We start from the raw sequence: 19,935 nt of genomic DNA on the forward strand, positions 1-19,935 counted from the left end.
GGCACAGAGTCGGACATGACTGAAGTGACTTAGCAGCAGCAGCAAGTTGAACAGTAATCAAAAAATGGAGAAGGTGTTAGTTAAAAGTTATTGCTTTGGGTTCTCTACCTGAATTTAAAAAAATCAGTTGTCATCTAATACAAGTTTATATTCTATATACAAAAATTTGGAAGTCTAAAAAAATCATGACTTTATACTTCCACTGATGGGGCAGATAGGCGATAAAGATGAATTCTGAACTGCTACTAAAGATACGCGTGTTTTTTATTGTGGGGCAGGGCAAGGAACTGAGGTGACTTGGTTTGGGGAGGTAGGTTTGTTTGTTTGTTTTTAGTTTCATCACTTGTTATCTCTAGCAGACTCGGAGCCAGCAATCCTTTTATTCTGCTGCAGTCTTTAAAGAACTTACAAAAAAAGCAAGGGCCGCCAAAACTTAAATCTTTCTTGATTTCCCCCAAAACTTAAATCTTTCTTGATTTCCTATTTCGTTCTCCAGTGGTTCATGTTTTAAAAGACGCTTACTCCTTGGAAGAAAAGTTATGACCAACCTAGATAGCATATTCAAAAGCAGAGACATTACTTTGCCAACAAAGGTCCGTCTAGTCAAGGCTATGGTTTTTCCTGTGGTCATGTATGGATGTGAGAGTTGGACTGTGAAGAAGGCTGAGCGCCGAAGAATTGATGCTTTTGAACTGTGGTGTTGGAGAAGACTCTTGAGAGTCCCTTGGACTGCAAGGAGATCCAACCAGTCCATTCTGAAGGAGATCAACCCTGGGATTTCTTTGGAAGGAATGATGCTAAAGCTGAAGCTCCAGTACTTTGGCCACCTCATGTGAAGAGTTGACTCATTGGAAAAGACTTTGATGCTGGGAGGGATTGGGGGCAGGAGGAGAAGGGGACGACTGAGGATGAGATGGCTGGATGGCATCATGGATTCGATGGACGGGAGTCTGAGTGAACTCTGGGAGATGGTGATGGACAGGGAGGCCTGGTGTGCTGCGATTCATGGGGTCACAAATACTCGGACATGACTGAGCGACTGAACTGAACTGAACTGAACATGTATCTATTCTGTTTCTTAGATAAAGAATATTTTACCAAGGATCAAAAGAAGAAACCCTAGAATTAAAATGGGGAGATCTATATATCACAGTGGATTTCTTCTCAAACTGATAATGTTTAGCTTTTAAGCAAAATAAAGTGCCAGTTAACGTAAAACTCAACCACAAAGACTTGAGATTTTTGCTTTATGAAGATAGAGAATTGAAACTCTTTTATGCCATAAATGTGCATTCAGAGTCCATGAACCAAGCTCTGCTTTTACTTAGGGACAGAATGTTTTCCTGTCAGACCCCATTCTTCCCATTTCTTGGTAGAAACATGGTATGGGGTGCATCTCTTGGCTTCCTGCTGGTGCACAGGACGCTCCTACACAGGCCACTTGCACTGCCTACCAGCCCTGCTCTGACATGATTTCTCCTGGTTCTGTTCTTCACTCCACATCCTATACTTGATGGGAGTATGTGACATGCTGCTCTGACAGTATTCCATTAGTGTTGTCTTTATACTGGTGCCCTTGCTTATTGCAAATGTCACTTACAGCAGCAGTTTAAGGGGCTCTGCTGGGCTGGAGAAACCGTGCATTCAGGAGGCCTGTGTGCAGCGGATAACAGACTATGCCTTATGAAGGCAGTCAGGAGACAGATCTGTAGGTTTGCTTCTCCGCCTTCTGATAGCATGAGCTAGTGGGAAAAAAGGTTTAGGAGGTCTTAGTGTGTTAATGGGCTTCCCAAGTAGCTAAGTGGGTAAAGAAAAGGCCTACAATGCAGGAGACACCAGAGATAATGGGCTCGATTCCTGGGTTGGGAAGCTCCCCTGGAGGAAGGCATGGCAACCCACTCCAGTATTCATGCCTGGAGAGTCCCATGGACAGAGGAGCCTGGCAAGCTATAGTTCATAAGTCACAAAGAGTCAGACACGACTGAAGCGACTGAGCACAGCACAGTACATAGCCCCTATATTACTGTGCGGTTGGTATTTTCACAAGCCAATTTCATGAGGTCACCTTCAGACTCAAGTATCTGCAGTGGCTCCCTACTGCCCACTGACCAAATCCACATTCCTACCATGTGCATTTAGGGCCACACTTGCTGATCCTGGCTCACCTCTAAACGGGGAGGTCATGTAGCCTGGCACTAGTATTGGTAGATCTTATTCCGAATTCCAGTCCTACCACTTATTCCTTAAGCAGGTTTGAGCAAGTTACTTAAATTCCCTGAGCTGCATTAAACGCCTTGAAAAATGGGAATAATAAACTCTATCTTGCCAGGGTGTATGAGAATTCAGTATAATGCCTAACACAATGGGTTGGCACAGTTCATTTATATTTTCATTTCTTTGTTCACATCAGTCCCCAGACTGGAATGCCCAACCTCCTACCCTCTGTCCTTAAAAAAAACAAAAATAATAAAAACTGTCTTCCAAGGCTGATCCTAAGAAAATCTTCTCCATGAAGACTTTCTAAATTTACTGCAATCCACAAGAATAATGTTTTTTTGTTGGTGAAAATTATGTTTATCCAGTAAAGAAGGCTGGCTTCTTTGACCAAGGAAATCACACAGCTTTGGAAAATGATGAGATAAGGGAAAACACACCTTCCTAGATAGAAAGGGAGAAGAATCTTCCAGGAATAAAAGTTGCTTGGCAGAACTCTCCCACATTCAACCCAAAATATTTCCCTTTACCCTGAATTTTATAGAATTCATCTGTATTGCTCACTCTCAGAGCCATTTTCTTCACCAATTTTTCTTTGGTCAGGTCATTTACACAGGTCTTTTTGTGTCCACCAGTCTCTAAGCTCGTAATAGAGTGAAGAATTGCAGTCTCTCAATTCATTTATTTGTAATTTATTTGTAATTCTACATTTATAACATCTATATCAACTAGTTAGTCTAAATTATTTTCAAGTCCTCAATAAATACTGATGGGACGATATATAAATGGGTGGGGAGGTGGATGAATGGAAGGATAGATGATAAACTTTTCATGTTTGGCTCATTTAGAAAGAGAATTTTAATATCTGTTATCTGTAATTAATATTAAACTGTGCTTTGTAATTAAAGCCTAAATTGTTTAGGCAATGCCTCCAAGTTTTATACTAGCCTGATGCATATGTTCCCTTGATGAATTTTGATAGCTCACATATGCTCTTAGATAAAGTAAGAAGATACGCCATCAAAATGATTACATTCTCTGTGAGTAGAAACGTTTAAGAACCTCACTGATTTTAAGTGGGTTATATAACAAAATAACATATATAATATTTACCATATGGTCAGTCTTGGGTATAAATAAAATCCACAACATATTAATGAAGAATTCTTAGAAAAGAAAAATAAGTTATAGCAGAAGGGAAAATTTAAAAGCTGAAAAAATATGATACTTTTCACCAATAAGTAATCACAACTTTAGGACCTATCCTGTCACTATTTCATAGCAACACGCCTGAAAGAAAACAATAATTCAAAACTTTGTCTGTCCTCCTCCAGAGGGAAAATGCTGATCCCAAACATCACTTTTCAGACGTGCCTGGAATCCAGGTGAAAAGCTCGAGTGGAGGGGATTCCCTGGGAAGTCTTCTTCTCTCTTTCAACATTTCTGCCCCAACCTGGTGATCTGGATCAATAAACCCTTGTTTTCAGCCAGAGGCCATGGTTAGAAAGAATCTAATAAAATAAACTGTAGTAAGACATTAACAAAATGGGAGCAAGCAGCTGTGTGGGACCTATTTGGGACCATGGAAACCTAGCAAGTCTCAAATTGGATCTTGTCCTGTATTTTTAAGAATAGACGTGACTAGGTGTGACTATTTTTTTTTTTTAATAGATGTTATTCTACTGGAAAATCATTTTCCATCAAAAGCCATCTTTACTCTCCAGCCCATTTCTCAAAACCCCCACAGGTAAGATAAATACTGGTGATTCCTAAATCTTGTTTATTTATAAAATCAACAAATACAACATGAGTGCCTAGTAAGTGTCAGACACTGCCTAAGGGGCTAAAGATATACTCAGTCTTGCTCTACAGAGATTATTATCAGTAGTGCAAAACAGCAAGACTAACGAGATGTACAGTCTTCCCTGGTGGCTCAGACTGTAAAGAATCTGCCTGTAATATGGGAGACCAGGCTTCAGTCCCTGAGTTGGGGAGATGCCCTGGAGGAGGGCATGGCAACCCACTCCAGTATTCTTGCCTGGAGAATTCCATGGACAGAGAAGCCTGGCAGGCTACAGTCCACGGGGTCACATGGAATCAGACATGACTGAGCGACTAAATACACACAACAAGATGTACAAAAGAGGAAGATAAGTGTAATAAGTATTAAGCATAGGCTTCCGTGGGCATAGAAGAGGTGGCCTAATCTGGGTCAGAGGAAAGGTAAGGACACTAAGTGAAAGTGAAAGTGAAGTCATGTCCGACTATTTGTGACCCCGTGGACTGTAGCCTACCAAGCACCTCTGTCCATGGGATTTTCCAGGCAATAGTACTGGAGTGGATTGCCATTTCCTACTCCAGGGGACCGAACCTGGGTCTCCTGCATTGTAGACAGACGCTTTACCGTCTGAGCCACCAGGGAATTCAAGGACACTAAGTGGATCAGCTACTCAACCTAAAATTTGATTTAGGAGAAGTAAGCTTGATGGGATTGAGTGGGAGAAAGACTTTACAGGATGAAGACAAAGAGTTATCTGAGCCAATAAACAGCATATGAAAAGGCTTACAGAGAGAGCTGGCATACATGCCATTAATAAAGAATTAAAATTAGTTCTGCAGTTGCAGCTTGGGTGGCAGTGTAGAGGGTGGGGAGAGTAAGACAGATACAGGCCAGGAGATTATCAGGAGCCAGGAAATGAACTGGCACTTTAGGGGTAAGGAAAAGCACTTGTGTGGATTTCAATCCAGGATTTGAAACAGCCTGGATTTTTAAGGCTGTTCAACTTGAATATGGTTTTGTGAAACATGGCATAAATTCTTGTGTGCAGCATGAGATTCTGTGCGAGTAAGATGGGGTGTGAAAAGCAATAGATGAGTGTCTGGACTTGACCTTTCTCAAGAAAATCTGCGTAGCATTTTCTAAAGCAGCAAAGAGCGGTGGAAGAAGGAAGTACACCATGTGTCGGTTTCTAGGTAACGACAATAACAAAACCCCGAGAGAGGTGAGGGTGCTGTCTCCTCAGGTTGTCAGGTAACAAGAGAGGCAAGCAGAGGGATGCCACAACAGCAGCATCTTGCCACAACTTGCGCATAAGCCCAGCCTCACGTTTCACTTCCAGAGTTGCTCCTTCTGAGCCCCCCTGAAGGCAGACAATAGCAGGGAACCACATGGGACCAAGCTTATCCTGGTCCCTGCATGGAATCAGGTTGGCATAGGACAAAACCTGGGGCTGAGAAGTCCAAGGGGCTTAAGGGGATCTGTTTTACCTCCGTTAGGACTCTGATCACCTGGAGAATGTGCGTGAGCTCCCTGAGTCTCGGCCTTCTCCCAACGTTCAAAATATGGTGACAACTGCTACTTCAGAGGGTATTTTGGAGGAGTTAAAAAAAACATGTAGGAAAGGTACCTCGACTCTCCCTTGGCATTTGGCAGGCATTTGATTTGATAAGAGGAGGCTCTGGCTATGAAACCATCAGCTTCATTACCGTATGAAAAAGAATGGGTAACAGGGAAGGTAGAAGAAAAAGAAGTTTCTTCATAAGGGATAGATGCCTTGGGAGCTACTTTATTGAGTCTGAATTCCTTGAGTGGCCTAAAGTAAATAAATATTCTCAGCCTGAGGGTATGTGTTTGGCTCTTTCTTCACAGTTGATATTCACATGGATGGCAGGACTATGACTCTTAAATTAAGCATTCACTGAGTAGACTTTTTTCCCCAAAACAAACATATAATTAAGATGTCAGGGTGTGTGTGTGTGTGTGTGTGTGTGTGTGTAGAGATGACTCCTCTATAATACAGCATAGAATTAGGGAGCTGAAAGGGTTGTTCTGTTACATACCACTAGCTGAATAGGATAACTCTCTGGCCAGATAACAATAAGTTTATCTCCATTCAATGTTGCTAATCTATTTCTACTCGAATTCATAATTTGCTCCCTGAGTATTGCTTTATGTGTTTGTATGACAGCAACCGAGGACAAGGGGCCTCGAGGGGGTCTGATGGTCCCTCCTTTTTCTCTTTCTCATCAAGTCTCCGTCAACAGTGCTGGTCCCTATGGAAGCATGAGATTCCTAATGCCTAAAATAGGTAATTCATTGCTCCCTTAAGAGAAACAAGCCAAATGAACTGATGAGGCCAAATAAGCCAACTCTGTAACCATGTGTGGTTCAGAGGGGATTCAATTCTATGAAGACAGGAACAGCACCAAGAACATACTGGAGGAAAAATGCGATTGAATGAGGAAATTAATGCCAGGCTTATATCTGAGCTTTTTTACTTCCCACAGATGTGCTATGCTCCATCAGCACCCAATCTTCCCAACAGTCTCAGAAAATTCCTAAAGAACTATTAAAAAGTAAATTAGTAAGCCGTCTCATTTCATAAAAGACGCAGACTGTAACTTGCCACAACTAGCCAAAAGCAAAAGCCTAAAACATTATAAATGAGAAGCAGAAAATTACATTAACCCTAATTTATTAACCTTCATTAAGAAGGAAGCTGTATCACTTACAATAGCCAAGATATGGAAACAATCCAAATGTTCATCGATGGATGAGTGGATCAAAACAATGTGAGCATGCTGCAGTCCATAGGGTGGCAGAGTCGGGCACAACTAAGCGACTGAACTGAACTGACTGAGATATGTAAATAATAGAATATTATTCAGCTATAACGGGCTTCCCTGGTGGCTCAGATGATAAAGAATCTGCCTGTAACGCAAGAGACTTGGGCTCAATCCCTGGGTCAGGAAGATCCCCTGGAGGAGGGATTGGATACCCACTCCAGTATTCTTACCTGGAGAATCCCATGGACAGAGGAGCCTGTTGGGCTACATTCCATGGGGTTGCAAAGAGTCAAACACGGCTGAGCCACTAACACACACACACATTCAGCTCTAAAAATAATGAAATTCTGCCACTCGTGAAAACGTGGATGGACCTTGAAGGCACTATGTTAAGTGAAATAAATTAGACAGAGAAAGACGAATACTGTATGCTCTCACTTTTATGTAGAATCTTTAAAAAAGAAATAAACCTAAGCTCAAAAATGCAGATAACAGATTAGTGGCTGTCCGAGGTGGAGATTGAGGGGTGAGCAAAAGGGGTGAAGATACTAAAAATACAAACTTTCAGTTATAAAATAAATAAATCATAGGGATGTAATGTACAATACTGTGACTATAGTAAATAATACTGTATTGCATATTTGAAAGTTTAAAGTAAATAAATCTTAAACTTTCTCATTAAAAAAAGAAGAAGAAGAAGAAGAAGAAGAAGGAAGCTGTATTTGTTTAGGAAAAATCCCTTAGGATAGAAGGTGAGAGCCCAGCCCAAAGTTGCCTTAATTTGGATAAAACCATTCCATGCTGGAGGAGACGATGAATGTACCCAGGAGAGGAGAACAAAAGAGAGACAAAGGAGACAGTGGAGGATTACGTATTCTGCAAGGTGGTTCTTACTTGTGAACCTCCCAAATCTTTAAGAAAATTGCTAAAACTCAAAAATATATACTTTTATAAAACTCAGGGAAGAATTTTGTACCAGGTTTTGGGTGAAACCAAAGCAATAAACTTGGGAGCAGGAGACAGAGGAGGGGGTGTACAGAGTCTAGAAGCACAAGAGAGGGAGCCGATTCCAGGGCACTGGAATTGGATTTGAGTGCAGTTTAACCAAACCCTTACAGGATAGGTCTTTGGGTCACGTGGATACACAAGTTTTCGATTAGTGGTCAGTGAATGTAAATTTCTTAGCTGAAAATCTCACCTTCTAACCACACAGGGCACTTATTTTACATTTATAAAGTTATTTGCCCTAAAGCTCTGTTGCTCAAGAGATGGGCATATACAAGACATTTTGAAAGAATGGTGTCAGATAAAAAGAACTGTTCTGGCTTATGGTCAATTTCTAAATGATTTCCCCTTAATAGATTAAAGAACATCCATTGCTGACCTTCACTCAACCAAAACGGGAAACAAGCTCTCCTGAGATCAGCAATTGGCTACTTGGGATTAGTGGAGAGAGTTCTTCTGTGAAAGGTCTCTGCTTAATATTCAACAACATCATTGTTTTCAGAATGCCTCAAGCCAGGAAGGATCAGCACACATTTTTTTTTTTAATTTTGATCATCACACATTTTAACAATAACTTTATTTTCAGCCCTTTCCTACAGAAAACTCGCCTGCAAAATAGATCTCAAAAGTCCACTGCCTATTACAGGATAAATTAGGCAACTTTCTTATCAAGACTTGTCCAAGGATCATTAGCTTAAAGCCATCGGTGTACACACCAAAGAACAAGAGAAGACACTCAGTGGCGCAATGTTGGCACACAGGTTAGAGGTTCCAAAACCAGCCCCTGCCCACCCCACCCATAGAGAAGGTCAGAAGAAAAGAAAATAATGAAGGAGGAGAAATGAAAACAGCTTCTGTGGACAGAACCAGTTTATACCCTCAACTTTTCTTAAAGTTGAGACCCTTTTTTTAGTAGAGATCTCAGCAATGTCAAGTGTCCATAGCAAGTGTTGTCCATGAAAATCCTGAAATGATTAGCATCTCTCATGGCAGAGTAACATTAACAGGCCCCGAAATCCTCCTTCAAGACGGGTATACATTGGGATGCTCCTCTCCAAGCAAAGATTAGTCAAGCCGGATGGTTTTCTCCTCCAAGTACAACAGAAAAACCTACATATCCACAGAAACAGTTTCTAGAGCTTTATTGGTTTATTTGCTCTATTCCAAGTCCCCAAAATTGAAATGATCTTTCCCATAGGGACCACCTGCTCCATCATGATCTCTGACCCACCCTTTGTTGAAGACGGAAGAGGAGGAAGAGAGTGGACTCACCAGCTGATTGCTGTACCAGTACAGCGACGACCCCTTCAGGACCACCCAGAACTTTTTCCATTTGTTGCCTAGGAAAGTTCCTTTCTCCTTTTTCTTATAGAGCCACCCTTGGCAGTCAGCATGCCCCAGGTCTTTACACGATATCCTCCTTCGACTCATGCTGAAAAAACCTGCAAACGAGTACATGAAAAAGTAGGTAATGTCGTATCCTGATTTATAAGACAGAGTGAAAGGGAACTGTACACTGTTTACCTTCAGGAAGTTGCATTTTTGTACCAAGATTTATGCAAAGTAAATGTGAAAAATAAAGTAATTTATCGATTTTATTTTTAAACATTCATTTGGTGCTTAGAAGGGACAAGATCAAAGAAACAGTGAGACACATGCAGGTGTAAGTCTAAGAACATCCTTCAGTCGAGTAAGTTGAAAACATGAAAATCATGATTCTGGCAGGCACATCACTGCACTAACCAGCTTGTTTCAACAATAATAGCAAGTTATGCAAGAGATGGAAAAGGGTTAATGCCCACCTAGAAATACAGCCACTTGCCGACTCAGTGCCAGTCTTTGTAAGCTCTATTGACATACCACGGGGGATTAATCCAAATGAACAGCAAGCCATCATTTCTTTAAATCGATCCAAAAACAAGAACCCCACGTTAATCTGCCATCCACGTCCTGGTATTAGCATTAAGACAGACAAAAATCGGATCCCAAAGAAGACATCCAGGAGAACACGACACTCACACACACAAATAGGGGATAAAGAAACAAAAGATCTAATTACCTTGAGTTCTCTTTCTCTGCTTCTGACGCAAGGGAACCTGCTGGAAATGCAGGAAGGAGAGAAAAGAGGAAATTTCTGATTGTGTTGTAACATTTGTAAAGAGAGAAGGAGGGAGGAGGTGGCAGTGTTTATGAGCAGGATGGAAGCTAAAAAAAAAAAAACTCTCCAAGCAGAGCTAAAGGGGCGCTTACTAGCTGAGGCACAAAATGTGCTAATTAGAATCAATAGACATTTAGCTGCACCTGAAAAAATACGTAACACAGCATTTATCACTAATGTTTCCTGTTTCCACCCACAACCACCTTTCTCACTACCACTTTAGTTATGACAGGATAGCGTTCACTCAAGTTCTTAAAAATAATACAAATATCTCCCCTTTTATTTTTTGTGAGAGAAGGAAAACTTATAGCCTGCTTTATTTTGCGCCATTTCTAAAGAGCAGCAACTATATAAATAAACCTGGAAGACAACCATTACAATCTCACAGGACTACAGGTTTACATCAGACTACTAAATTCATGGTCCTGCTACCTCCACCAGGTTGCATGTAAACCACATGAATTAAACATCCCAGAAAAAGAAGTTCCACAGCCTCTTTTGGTGAGGTGTAAGTACCTATCAACCCTCCTTATTGGGAAATTCTGATTTGCAGCCAGGTTTCATTCACATATTGTCTTATGGAAGATAAATTAATTACCAATTTCTATTTTATACTAGCTCTTCTAAGATTCAAATTAGAAAACAAGATACTATATCTGAAATACACATTTTTTTCACAGTACATTTTAAACAATTCATGTAAAATCATCAGACTATAAACAAAAATAGAAAAAAAAATCTTTCCACTGGCTGTGTGTGTGTGTGTGTGTGTGTGTGTGTGTGATTTTTTTTTCCTCCATGATATCTAAGCTGAATTCAGTCAGGGTTAAATGACATAATCTTCTGAGTGAATTTGGAAAAAAAAATGTACATAATGGAAGAGGAGTTCTAAAAATTGGTATGCAATCCTATTACAAGATCTTATAAAGTTATTCTAGATGCAACTGACTAATATCCTCTGTATCTAACTATTGCTCTAATAATTACAATGGTTCTATTATATGTTTGAAGAGGGAATATGACAGAGTGGAAGTAAGATGGGATTTTTAAATCCAGAGACCTGAAATCAACTTACAGTTGTTGTAATTAGTAGCTGTGTTACCCAAGGAAAAGTCAGTTTAGCACTCAAAACCAACTTGCTTCATTTGTAAAATCAAGATATTTATAAATTCAACCCCATAAGTCTCATAAGTATTTAATACGATTGTACACAAAAATGCACTAAAAATTAAAAATCCTTTATGTATGCACTGTAATATTATATGCTTATAGATATAAACAAATTTTTCATATATAATAAACAAAAATTTCCTATCAAGTTTTAGGATAGGCAAGATTTGTATTTCTCTCAGATGTATTTCTCTCATCATTTAACTTCAATGATGAAATTAAAGTGCCTTAAACTATATTTCCTGAGAAACTTCAAACTGACTTTTTATTTTACAAATATTAGAATAAAATTTTATCCTTGAAGACATAAATCATTCTTTTGAAAAATGGACATGACAAAGGCAATATTTGCCCTAAATTTGAGGCAAGAGAAGACATATTAGAGTCATGACAGGCAACTAAAATTTAGGCATTTTTGACCAAGTTCTAGTCATTCCCACTTCATAAGATATCTCCCACACTGACCTGCATCCTGATCTAAAATTCCCACTATTCTCTCCAACGTTCTTTCTCCTGGGGTTTTTTCTATATGCAGTTTTCTGAGTTCAGCAAAGCCCATTAACAAAATATTTTAACCCAAATATATTGTTCACATAATGTATTTTATTTCAATAGCTAGAACTTAGCTGACAGCCAGGACTGAAAAAGAAGAGGGTAAGTCAGTTTAGACAGTGGGAATAATTTAAGAGAATCTGGGGTCCAGGAGACCCCAAGAAGCTCTCAAGACAAATTAAGAACCACAGGGGAGTAGGAAGAAAAGAGAATTGTAGACAGAGACAGTCCTAGACCATTCTGGCGCATCTGAACAAGGTCAATCACATTAGCTTATACAAAAAGAACAGCTTAGAAAAGAAGAGAAAGTAGGAGAGGACGCTGTAGGATCCGTGAAGGGAGGCACCCCACGCTCCATCCCTCCTGACTGGGAGCAGGTGAATCTCCTCCATCCATCAATTATGGGCTAGCACTCTTGCCTGGAAAATCCCATGGATGGAGGAGCCTGGTGGGCTGCAATCCATGGAGTCACAAAGAGTCGGACACGACTGAGTGACTTCACTTTCATTTCACTTTCATGCATTGGAGAAGGAAATGGCAACCCACTCCAGTGTTCTTGCCTGGAGAATCCCAGGGACAGGGGAGCCTGGTGGGCTGCCGTCTATGGAGTCGCACAGAGTCGGACACGACTGAAGTGACTTAGCAGCAGCAGCAGGCTTCCCAGGTGATGCTAGGAGTAAAGGTATCTCCTGTTACCAATGTAGGAGATGAGACATAAAAGACATTGGTTCAATCCCCAGGTTGAGAAGATCCCCTGCAGGAGAAAATGGCAACTCGCTCCAGTATTCTTGCCTAGAAAATCTCACGGACAGAGGAGCCTAGTGGGCTACAGTCCATTGGGTTGCAAAGAGTCTAACACATCTCAAGCAACTCAGCACAGCACAGTTTGGCAAGGTCTTTCCAGTTCTACCTACAAGCTGATGGCTGGTTCTAGAGAAAACCCTCTATCAAACTGCACGCTCTGTCTCAACGTGGCCCCAAAACAGGCCTCAGTCTATGCTAGATTCTTGCACCTGGACTAATGAGAAGTAGGGCTCTAGGCTGGACGATACCTCAAGCAGGGTGAGCACCAAAAACCGAGAGGACTTTATTCAGACTCTTTTTTTTTAAAACGAGGGGAAGGAGTTTAGTCATTGAGTCAGCCCTACCCCTCAGACAGAACTTTTCCTAAGGCAAATGATCACAAAATCTGTGTAAGTGTTCAAACTGTTTCCCCCAACCAGAAGCTGAGCTTCATATTACAGGAACGATAAATTAGCGGGAATTGCATTTTCACTTGATCAACATGAACTTGAAACCTAAATTGGTTTAGATGAAAGAATGAAAACAATCTTGAGAACTTTAGTAAGTTTGAGATATGTCTAACTCCTCACAACAGGAAGTGGAACCCACGAACTCGTCAGTTTCAAAAAGATCTCACATGTGGTTTATTCCACTAGATGAGCAAGAAAAAGCCAAGCAAACAGTGAGCATCTTATGAAACTATTTTTTTTGATAGGGAATTATAACCATTATAACAAATGTATGTGTAAGTATGCGCAGCCATGTCCGACTCTTTATGACCCTATAGACTACAGCCCGCCAGGCTCCTCAGTCCATGGGATTTCCCCAGACAAGAAGACTGGAATGGCTTGCCATTTCCTGCTCCAGGTGATCTTCCTGACCCAGGGATTGAACCTGTGTCTCTTCATAACAAATATCTGAAGCCTAGTAAGGTATTTTTCTCACAAGATTTTCTTCCTATTGGGATATTGTAGGGAAAACGAAATTCTGAATTTGCCCTAATTCGGCTCTAAAATTTGAGGAAAGTTTTCTTTTAAATAAATATTTCCTTTTTATGGAAAAACACTATTTTTCTTTTACTTTTTAAGTTGGGGGGGGTAAAAAATTCCCTTGGTCATTAATCACTCAAAAACACATGCTGTATAAATATACAAAGGAACCAGTGTAAAATATACAAATGGACCTCCTCTGATATTGAATGATGGTGTTCACATCCAAGTTAAGGGTAATTATTATACTGATTTCTAATTTATAGAGCAATTAAATCTTAAAAAGTACAATTTACCCGTGACATATTAAAATTCACCACAAAATAGATTGTCATTACCTCAAATTTCACAATGGTCTCGTCTTAAAATTATACGGTGATATGCTATGATGGGTCCTGATTTGTGGCATTTTCCCAAGTTCCATGGTATAAACCCTCACAGCATTGTCAGTTTTCAGCTACCAATACTTTAGGTGGCCAGCAGCCTGAGCCAAAGGACACAAGCAGCCTCAAAGCTCTAGGGTAGTATTAGTCACTCAGTCAGTCCGACTGTTTGTGACCCCATGGACAATAGTCCACCAGGCTCCTCCATCCATTGGACTTCCAGGCAAGAATACTGGAGTGGGTTGCCATTTCCTTCTCCATTAAACAAGCCACAAAAATTCCTGAATTTTTTAGGGCCAAGCCAGCTCCAGCTGATAAAACCATTAGGGAGTTTCTCTACAAAACACCTTTCCCCCTACCCCCCAAAAAATCTCTCCTTTTTCCTGGCAAATTAAACTCAGTTTTGTAAAGAGAATTTTCAAGCTTTAAATATTAAAATTTCACCTGTAAAAATATATGAAAAACTTGCTACTTTTTTCCAGAAGACTAGCCACCTTAAATATTACAAGTTAATATGAAAAGAAACCCTCTGATAGTGAAAAATGAAGATAGATCAGAGACTTTATAATAACAATAGACAATAATTGAAAACAATGATAACCACAAAACATAAAGCTTATAGTGTTTGCCAGGGTGAGTCTTTTCATAAATACCTGGACTGAATTGTCACATTTACAGTTTAGATGTTATTATAACGCACATTTTACAGAGAAGAAAACTTTTTAATTAATTTTTATTGGAGTATAATTGCCTTACAGTGTTGCATGAGTCTCTTGCCATACAGCAAAGTGAATCAGTCATATGTAGACGCACATCCCCTCTTTTGTAGATTTCCTTCCCACCACTTAGGTCAGAGGAGAAAAGTGAAGTAAATCAAGATTCGGTGTTTTGCCCAAAGTCACAAAAGGAAACAGTAAAATACATACATTTATTTCAAGAATAAAATTCACAAAGTAGTAACCTTTAAGGTATTTGCTTTGTTTGTTGATGTTATATAAAGTAAGAGGACAGAAAAGCGGGAATTGGAGTTTGAGGAGAAGCTGGATGCAATGGCACTTTCTACACTGAGAAACTGGAGAAATAAAAGAAGAACTAGGGAGAAGAGAAAGGAGAAGAAAAAGAAGGAGGGACAAGGAGAGGAGGGTGAGGAGGAGGAAGCTAGAAGGTGGAAAGTGAGGGAGAGAAACATGTCAGGGAAAGAGTGTCTAGCTTAATCAGTGGATAAATGACAACAATATAGAGAACTGTGGTGCTGGAGAAGACTCTTGAGAGTCCCTTGGATGGCAAGGAGATCCAACCAATGCACCCTAAAGGAGATTAATCCTGAATGTTCATTGGAAGGACTGATGCTGAAGCTGAAACTCCAATACTTTGGCCACCTGATGCAGAGAGCTGACTCCTTTGAAAAGACCCTGACGCTGGGACAGATTGAAGGTGAGAGGAGAAGGGGATGACAGAAGATGAGGTGGTTGAATGGCATCATCGACTTAATGGACATGAGTTTGAGTAAACTCCAGTTGTTGGTGATGGACAGGGAGGCTTAGCATGCTGCAGTCCATGGGGTCACAGAGTCAGGCAAGACTGAGTGACTGAACTGAACTGATAGAGAACATGGCTTAAGCAGAGAAATGACAACCCACTCCAGCAGTATTCTTGCCTGGAGAATCCTATGAAGAGGGGAGCCTGGTGGGCTACAGTCCATAGAGTCACACAGAGTCAAACACGGCTGAAGCAACTTAACACAGCAGCATTTATAAATATATACATATATATCCAGAGTAAACGTATTGAGTTTGATGTATATAAGACACATGGGAAAATAGCATATATAGTATTTATGAGTCTAGAGATGTGGGAGAAGTCTGGAATAAAGGCATAAAATCAGGAATCATCAGCATATAGAGAGTGGAAATCTTGAGTTTGGGTAAGATCACTCAGATGTGTAGGATGTAAAAGGATTGAAGTCAGAATCCAAAGGAAGACCAATGCGTTTACACAGAACGAACAGGAATGGAGACTGCCAGGAGACGGAGCAGACAAGCAAAGGGAAACAAGAAAATCAGGAGAGGGACTGTTGTGGAAGTGAGGGAAAGACTGAAGGGAGAGGTGAGCCAAAACCATCAAACACTCACCAGTATAAAAGAGAAAGAAAAAAGTACTAGAGATCTTGGCAAAACAGTTTCATCGTTGTGTTGGCTAGAAAACAAATTTCAGTGGGTTGGGGAGGAATGGGTATTTAAGAAGTTAACAGAGCACTAAAGACTAGTCTCTCCAGGAGACATGATCGTAAGGGGAGTCCTAGAGCCAAAAGACAGAGGTTGTTACATGTGTTTCCAAAACTATGCTCCTGTGCTTATAATCTCTCCTGCAGTAAACTATAGACAAACACTTGTTCACTGATAGTGGCATGTTGAAATTGAAAACCATTTAACTACATGATATCAGAAGTCTCAGCTGTTCATATTCTAACTCCTTGAGTACACATTTCTTACTTTCTTCTTTTCTTTCTTCGTTTTTACTTTATTTTTAAGGGAATGAAATATGAATACATGATATACAACTTCCCTTTTCCATTTCCCTCTCATTCACCCCAGGTTACACTAAACTGAAGGTGATATTTATCATTCTCATGCAAATTTAGTATTTATAAGGAGCATTTAACAATACCATAAGCAATAGCATTAATGGTGGCAGTGGTTTAGTCGATAAGTCGTGTCCGACTCTTGTGACCCCATGGTCTGTAGCCCGTCAGGCTCCTCTGTCCATGGGATTCTCCAGGCAAGAATACTGGAGTGGGTTGCCATTTCCTTCTCCAGGGGATCTTCCTGACCCAGGAATCGAACCTGGGTCTCCTGCATTGCAGGCAGATTCTTTACCGATTGAGCTACGAGGGAAGCCCTAATAGCATTAATGGAGGTGTTTAATTTTCAGTATTGTATTTTTGAGATTTTTTTTTCCATGTTGAGATAAGCAGTTGCAGTTCTAAGACAGCACTACAGTCAATGAAAATACCATAGTTTATTTATCCGCTCACATATTAACCCATATTTAATATGTAATTGTGCACTGCCACAACATTGTTGCAATTATCAACTTTGTATAACTTCCATTGTACAATATAATACACATGGGCACATGTGTCCGTGGGCTAGAGTATTTACCTGAGAGTAGATTGCACGGTCATAGGATATATGCATCCTTAATTTTTTGGATATATCCTGATTGCTCTCAAAGTGTCCTACTTATCATCCTTCTTGCAATTAAGAAAGAGCTTCTCAGGTAGCACTAGTTGTAAAGATACTCATAGGGGAGCAAGCTTCACTTGGACCAGAGGAAAACTACTTTCTGCCTCCAGATGAGGCTCCTATCAAGCCGTAGCTTCAGTCTTGCTGCCCCTTTTCATTTCTGATCCACAGAGATGAGCACTGTGTTTTTGAGCCTACTGTGCTTTTCTTGTGTTCTACAGTTTTCTCTTTATCACTGAACTCTGTATTGACAGCAGAGTGGAGTGTCTACACGTGAACCTGCAGGACAGTGCTGAATGGAAACCAATCATTTCAGGTATGAGACCCCACCTTGAAATCACAATTTAAGTGACAAACGAGTCACTTTCCACAGTGGTTTCAATATACCACCAAGACATCTGTCCAGTTCCTCTCCTGGCACCCTAAACTTTTCTTTTATCCCACAGAAATGCCAGGCACTTTAACAATTTCATACATTTGAATGCTTTATTCTCTTCCCCTATTTTTCATCTGCTTAACACTTACCCTTCCTTTCAGACCCAGGTCAAATGCCACCTCCACCGTGAAGCCCTCTCTGACTTTAGAAGGCAGTGAGCTCTTATAATAATCTTATATTCACTCAGGGTTATTTACCTGTAGTCATTGTAAGAACTGATTTCTATTATTTCCCAAAGATCTTCACGGTAGGTACTGTTTTTACTATTTCACAAAGAAGGAACTTCCTCTTGGTGTGGTAAGTAACCTCCCCTCAGATCACACTGAGGTATCAATAGAGCCAATACTAGACCTAGCCATTCAGATTCCTAAGTCTGTTGTTTAACGCGAGGCTACTCTACTTCTGTCTTGTTCATTCCTCAAGGGTTTGCTGATACCTCTCCTCTCAAATGGGTTGATAACTTATCTGTTTACAAATCTGAGTGGTAACATGGTGGTGACAATCCATCCAGTGGTCCAAACCAGCAACTGTGGTTAATCTCATATAGGCTTTTCTTCCATCCCATATAATTACTTAATCAATTCCTCTGTTAATGCTGGTTCTTAAAGTTTATCAAATTCCTTTATCAGCTCTATAGTTAAATGACAGCTCTGCTTAGATCGACCACAACTTCAAAATAGAATTGACATTCTTGAACATGCCATGACTTCAAAATCTAGCACCTAGCCCAATGCCTAACACACAGCGAACACTTGATAAATATTTACCAAAAGGTTAACTGTGTCTTATGTCAACTTTTACTTCCTATAATGCCTTAATGATAGTGCCTGGTACAAGTGGAGATTTAACAAATATCTGGAAAGCCATCTAGTGTTTGATTACTCAGAGCTGAAAATACCTCCACAAACATCAGCAGAGAATAGCAACATCAAAATTGCTCTGCATTCTTCTCCCCACAGAAAGCCACATACATAGAGAAAAGCTCCTGGGATCAACTGACACTAAGTTTGAACCTACCTGGAGAGATGACCTTGGATGTTTCTTTAAAGGCAAAATGGACTTGTGCTGGACAAACCTCTTGTTGTTGTTCAGTTGTTAAATGATGTCCGACTCTTGCAGCCCCATGGACTGTAGCCCACCAAGCTCCTCTGTCCATGGGATTTCCTAGGCAAGAATACTGGGGTGGGTTGCTATTTCTTTCTCCAGGGGATCTTCCTGGCCCAGGGATCGAACCCTTATCTTCTGCATTGGCAGGCGGGTTCTTTGCCACTGAGCCATCAGGGACCAGAACAACAGGAGACTGAAGCAGACAAATCTCTCGCTCGCTCGCTCAGTTGCTCAGTTGCTCAGTAGTGTCCGACTCTTTGCGACCCATGGACTGTAGCCCACCAAGCTCCTCTGTCCATGGGATTCTCCAGGCAAGAATACTGGAGTGGGTCGCCATTTCCTTCTCCAGGGGACCTTCCTGACCCAGGGATCAAACCCAGGTCTCCCACATTGCAGGCAGATGCTTTAACCTCTGCACCACCAGGGAAGACAAATCTCTACTTCAAGCTAAAATACTACCGCCTGAAAAACCACAGTAGCTTTCTTTGGCATCCTGCTTTAACCATATCCTCCAAAGACTAAGAATCTGGAACCCAAGAAACAGGAACACATGGGGTGGAGAAGAGGTGCTGGGTGGAGGGACACAAGTCTTCCAGAGGTAGCCAACGAGCCCCCACCCTGTCATCTTTGCCCAGGCAGCTGTCGTGTACTTCTCCACTCCAAGTCCTACCTGGGACAGAAAATATGCACAGCAGCTTCCTGCCTTCCAAGCAGCGTTGGCACAGCCAATTCAACACAGAGTTCTGTTGATGGAGCCTAAAAAGCAAGCTGCCAACATTTCAGCTCTTTCCAGTTGATCGAAAAGGTGGAAAAGAGACTCCTCAGTTCATCCCTGAATATTTCCACATCCCTGAGACACACACCATGGGCACAGAGATGGAGTGGGGGGCGGGGCAGGGCAGGTTCCCAAGGGGGCTGGAATCACGTGGCAGCTGTTTCTGGCACACAGTGCACAGAAGGACCAGGCAATACACATTTTGTGAACGATGTATGCAGAGTTTTTTTTTTTTTGTAAAGCACACACATTAGATTGCTGCACAGATGCAGTCCCAGCAACAGGCAAAAAACCCAACAACCACAGTACCAGAAGTAAGCGTCCATTCACATTCGGTGAGCTTGTCCTCATCAGCAGAAAGACTGAGCCAAGCAACTGTGATTTCTATGCTGCTGCTGCGTCGCTTCAGTCACGTCCGACACTGTGTGACCCCATAGACGGCAGCCCACCAGGCTCCCCCGTCCCTGGGATTCTCCAGGCAAGAGTACTGGAGTGGGTTGCCATTTCCTTCTCCAATGCATGAAAGTGAAAAGTGAAAGTGAAGTTGCTCAG

The 19,935-nt window shown here is 41.0% G+C and overlaps 1 protein-coding gene across 1 annotated transcript in view; it reads right to left on the reverse strand.

Annotated features, from left to right (window-relative positions):
- Nucleotides 1-19,935, reverse strand: part of LOC128053175 (CNK3/IPCEF1 fusion protein) — a 257,177-nt gene that overhangs the window by 66,091 nt on the left and 171,151 nt on the right. Inside the window, exons 13-14 of the mRNA XM_052645626.1 lie at nucleotides 9,845-9,881; nucleotides 9,058-9,227 (exon numbers count right to left, since the gene is read on the reverse strand). Of these exons, the coding sequence (XP_052501586.1) occupies nucleotides 9,058-9,227; nucleotides 9,845-9,881 (207 nt within the window). The remainder of the gene's footprint in view (nucleotides 1-9,057; nucleotides 9,228-9,844; nucleotides 9,882-19,935) is intronic.

The sequence above is a fragment of the Budorcas taxicolor genome, chromosome 9 (assembly GCF_023091745.1).
Source record: "Budorcas taxicolor isolate Tak-1 chromosome 9, Takin1.1, whole genome shotgun sequence".
Taxonomy (NCBI): domain Eukaryota; kingdom Metazoa; phylum Chordata; class Mammalia; order Artiodactyla; family Bovidae; genus Budorcas; species Budorcas taxicolor.